Here is a 3531-nt window from a genome sequence, read left to right on the forward strand (position 1 = left end):
GAGCATGCATGGATAGCCAGCGAAATTAACATTCAAATCTGTCACGAAAAAGTCATTTCTACCAGCCGGGAACCGGCCGGGGCGATGCACCGCCAGCTGTGAAATTCAGGCACGTACGGATGTCGTACGAGCGAGGCTTTTGAACCGGCACTTCGGTCGCGACAGGGCGGCTGCACCGGCTGGTAAGCCGGCCGGCCGGCCGGGCCAGCCAGCCCGTCGGGCTCATGCCGCCCAACTCCAGGCGGGCTGGGCTCGGGAACCAGTGCGAGGCTCGGCCGCCCCCCCCCCCCCTCCCCTGGACCTGCCACCACTTGGAAGAATGAAGTTCAGGGCTTGTCAGACTTTGCTGTCTGTGTTCCCTTTGGTATGTGAAGGGGTGAATAAAGCGGCCTTGACGATGATGATGATGATGTCAACTCCCCCCTGCTGAGCTCGGTCTCGGTGCGCCCCGCGATGAGGCCCAAGCATCGGACTCGCGGCGGCGGCCCTGCTAAAAAGGCCCCGAGCTTTAGCCTCCCGGGGCTTCCAACTGCACAGTCTCCTCCCCCCCCCCCCCCCCCCCCCCCACCACCAAAAACACCACACAAAAACAAACACCACCCAAAACCCAACCAAACACAAAACCCTCGCCGCTACTTTACGTGTCTTTCGCACCGCAGCCTCACGCCTGTCGGCTTACCGTTGCCTCGGTCACTTCCAGCCTCACCACCCCCCCCCATCCTGTCCATCTCCCAACACAACCATGACTGTGGAGAGTCTGAAGCAGCCTGACCCGCAGGTGGACTCGCGCCATCCAGCTGTGGCGGGAACTGTGGCCGACTCCTTCGCCCTGTCCAACTCCCCGCAGCCGGCCCGCGCCAACTTCTCCCCTTACAGCCCGCACACCACTGCAGGCCTGCCCCCCGGCAGTGCCTCATCTCAGCAACACATCGACGCACTCAAGGGCCAGCTTGCTCAGCAGCAGATCGCCCCGCAGGGGGCCCTGCCCTCCTACCAAATCGCCACCCACCAGCAGACTGTATGTGTCACGCAGCAACATCCGATCCTGCGGCGCCCTGGCCCGAAGTGGCCTCTCGAATTCACTCGCTGACAAGCCTCGTGCCCTTTCTCTTTCCTCCTACCGCTCCCCCTCCCCCCCCCCCCCCCCTCCTGCCTGCTCTCTCCTCCCGGGCCACCCTCCAAAGACCATCCCCATGGAGAACATTCAGATGCAACATATCACTGGCGGCCCGAGCGATGGGGGGCCCGGCGGCAAGAGTGGCCTGCAGAAGGACACCAGCTCCCTGTCGCAGACCTTCCTCGATGATGAGTTTGTCCGCCTGAAGCACACCAAGGCTCGGGGTGGCCCGGGCGCCGCGGTCGGCCATGGGACCCCCACCTCGAGCCCCTCCGTGGGGCGTATCTTCTCCGTGATCCTCTTTTATTGGATCATCTCCCTGTCTACGGTCTTCCTTAACAAGTACATTTTCAGGTACGTCACTCGGTCGATGGATCGAGGGGGACGACCCCTTGAGCGCGCCAATACGCACACCGACAAGGGCCAGGCAGCAAGGGGCCCGGAATGGGAAGAACGCAAGAAGGTGCCGGACTGTGCCCCCCCCCCCCCCCTTTGGCTGACACGTTCTCCATTCCCAATACCAGCTCGGGTGAGATGCAGTTCTCCTATCCGCTGCTGGTCACTTGGTATCAGATTCTTTTTGCCCTGGCGGCTCTGACCGTGTGCGGTGAGCTTGGCAAGCGGTACGTGACCCCTCTCTCGGACCCGGGACCGCGCAAGTACACACATGCACATGGGACAAAGGAGGCCCGGAAGCCATGTGCAGGCATGGCTAGGGGCAGCAAAAAAAAAAAAGAAAAAGAAAAAAAAAGAAGCGTGACAGCGCTGTCAGTCTGCATGGGCTAACCACCTCGCCAATCAGGGTCCGCCTATTTTCGGCCGTCCCGCCGGTTCGCCTGAACCGCGTCAAGCTCCAGGCAATCATGCCCCTGACAGTGCTCTATGTCTTGATGCTGGCCCTGAACAACCTTTGCCTCAAGTATGTGGAGGTGACCTTCTACCAGGTGGCTCGGTCCTTGACCATTCCCTTCAGCATTGTCTTTGGCTTCCTGCTCCATGGCCAACGCACCAGCAAGGCGGCCCTGCTTACCAGCATGGTTGTGGTGGCTGGCTTCGTCCTTGGCGCCTATGGCGAGGTGCACTTCTCCTGGAGTGGGATTCTCTTCGGCGTCGGGGCCAGCGCTTGCGTGTCGCTGTATGGGCTCTTTGTCAAGCAGAAGCTCGCGGTTGTCGATGATAACGAATGGTATGTGTCCATTGCGGGCCAGAGCACGCCGGTAGCACTCACCGATCAGCAGCCTTCGGCCACCGGCCCACTGACACCGACGAAACCAACGTGCCCCGTGGCGCCGCCCGTGTGCCCGCCCGCCCGCCCGCCCGCCCGCCCTGCGCATGTGGCCCCCCTCGCCTCGCCCATTTTTTACCGGTGTCCATCGGTCCTGCCTCGCTGGGGCCCCTCCTGCTCCGGCCTCCCGAACCCGTGCATCCCGGGAAAAACAGGCTCCTGCAGGAGTACAACACTGCCCTGGCCTCGGTCCTGATGATCCCCCTGATCATCCTCTCCGGCGAGTGGAACTCCTTGATGAACTCCCCGTCCGACCTGGCCATGCTCTACATGCCCCGCTTCTGGGCCATCATGTCCATCACGGCCCTGGCTGGGTGGATGATCAACCTGGCCATGTTCCTGCAGATCAAGACAACCACCCCGCTGACCAACTCCATCAGTGGCACGGCCAAGGTGCGCGCTGGCGTCCGAGCGAGCCGAAACGGCCCCGCCCACTCGCATTGAGCCCGGGTGGGGCATGTGCGCCCAGACAAACCGACACACAAACTGACATTGTACCGATATTCCCCGCCCCCCCCCCCCCCCCCCCCCCCCCCCTTGCCTCGTCGCCTTCCCGACTTGCGACGGGCATCTGACAGTCCTGCGTGCAATCCCTCCTCGCTTGGATGATCTACAAGAACCCCGTTTCCGGAATGGTGCGCATCCTGACTCCTTTGGTGGCAGGTCTTCGCGGGGGGCCTTTGACGGCGTGGACTTCCAAGAATGGCACGCCCAACCACTCACATCCGGAGACACACCTTGCCGCTGGGGGCTGCTCGCTTGGTGGCCAAAAAAAAAAGAACTTCGCTGGGATTGTTCTTTCGCTGGTCGGCTCGTCGGCCTACTCCATGGTTCGGTACCGGGAGATGAAGCGCGCCGCAGCCCTAGCCAGCCGCCGTCGGCCAGAGTGAGGCCCCTATCATGGGAATGCCGTGGCTCCCGGCAGATGGCCCGAAAGAAGGCGCATGCCGCGGGAGACAAGGACACCCGGAGGGATACAGTAGAGGAACACCGAGCGTGGGTGGTATCTTGCGACCAAGGAAGCCGCTTTTTTTTTCTTCAGGCCAAGATGGGGAAAAGCAACAGAAAGGAAGGGGAAAAACAATACCGCCATCCGAGTTGCGGAAATCCGCCTCCCCGCGGACACTCT

The 3531-nt window shown here is 62.1% G+C and overlaps 1 protein-coding gene across 1 annotated transcript; it reads left to right on the forward strand.

Annotated features, from left to right (window-relative positions):
- Window positions 1-742: 742 nt before the first annotated feature.
- Window positions 743-3292, forward strand: H696_01293 (hypothetical protein; the record flags this gene model as incomplete). Its single annotated transcript, XM_009495187.1, has 7 exons — window positions 743-1018; window positions 1185-1471; window positions 1642-1740; window positions 1920-2303; window positions 2558-2795; window positions 2981-3037; window positions 3182-3292. The coding sequence occupies 7 exons, from the start codon at window positions 743-745 to the stop codon at window positions 3290-3292; spliced, it is 1452 nt and encodes a 483-aa protein (XP_009493462.1).
- Between the last annotated feature and the right edge of the window lie 239 nt (window positions 3293-3531).

This window comes from Fonticula alba, assembly GCF_000388065.1.
Source record: "Fonticula alba strain ATCC 38817 unplaced genomic scaffold supercont2.2, whole genome shotgun sequence".
Taxonomy (NCBI): domain Eukaryota; order Rotosphaerida; family Fonticulaceae; genus Fonticula; species Fonticula alba.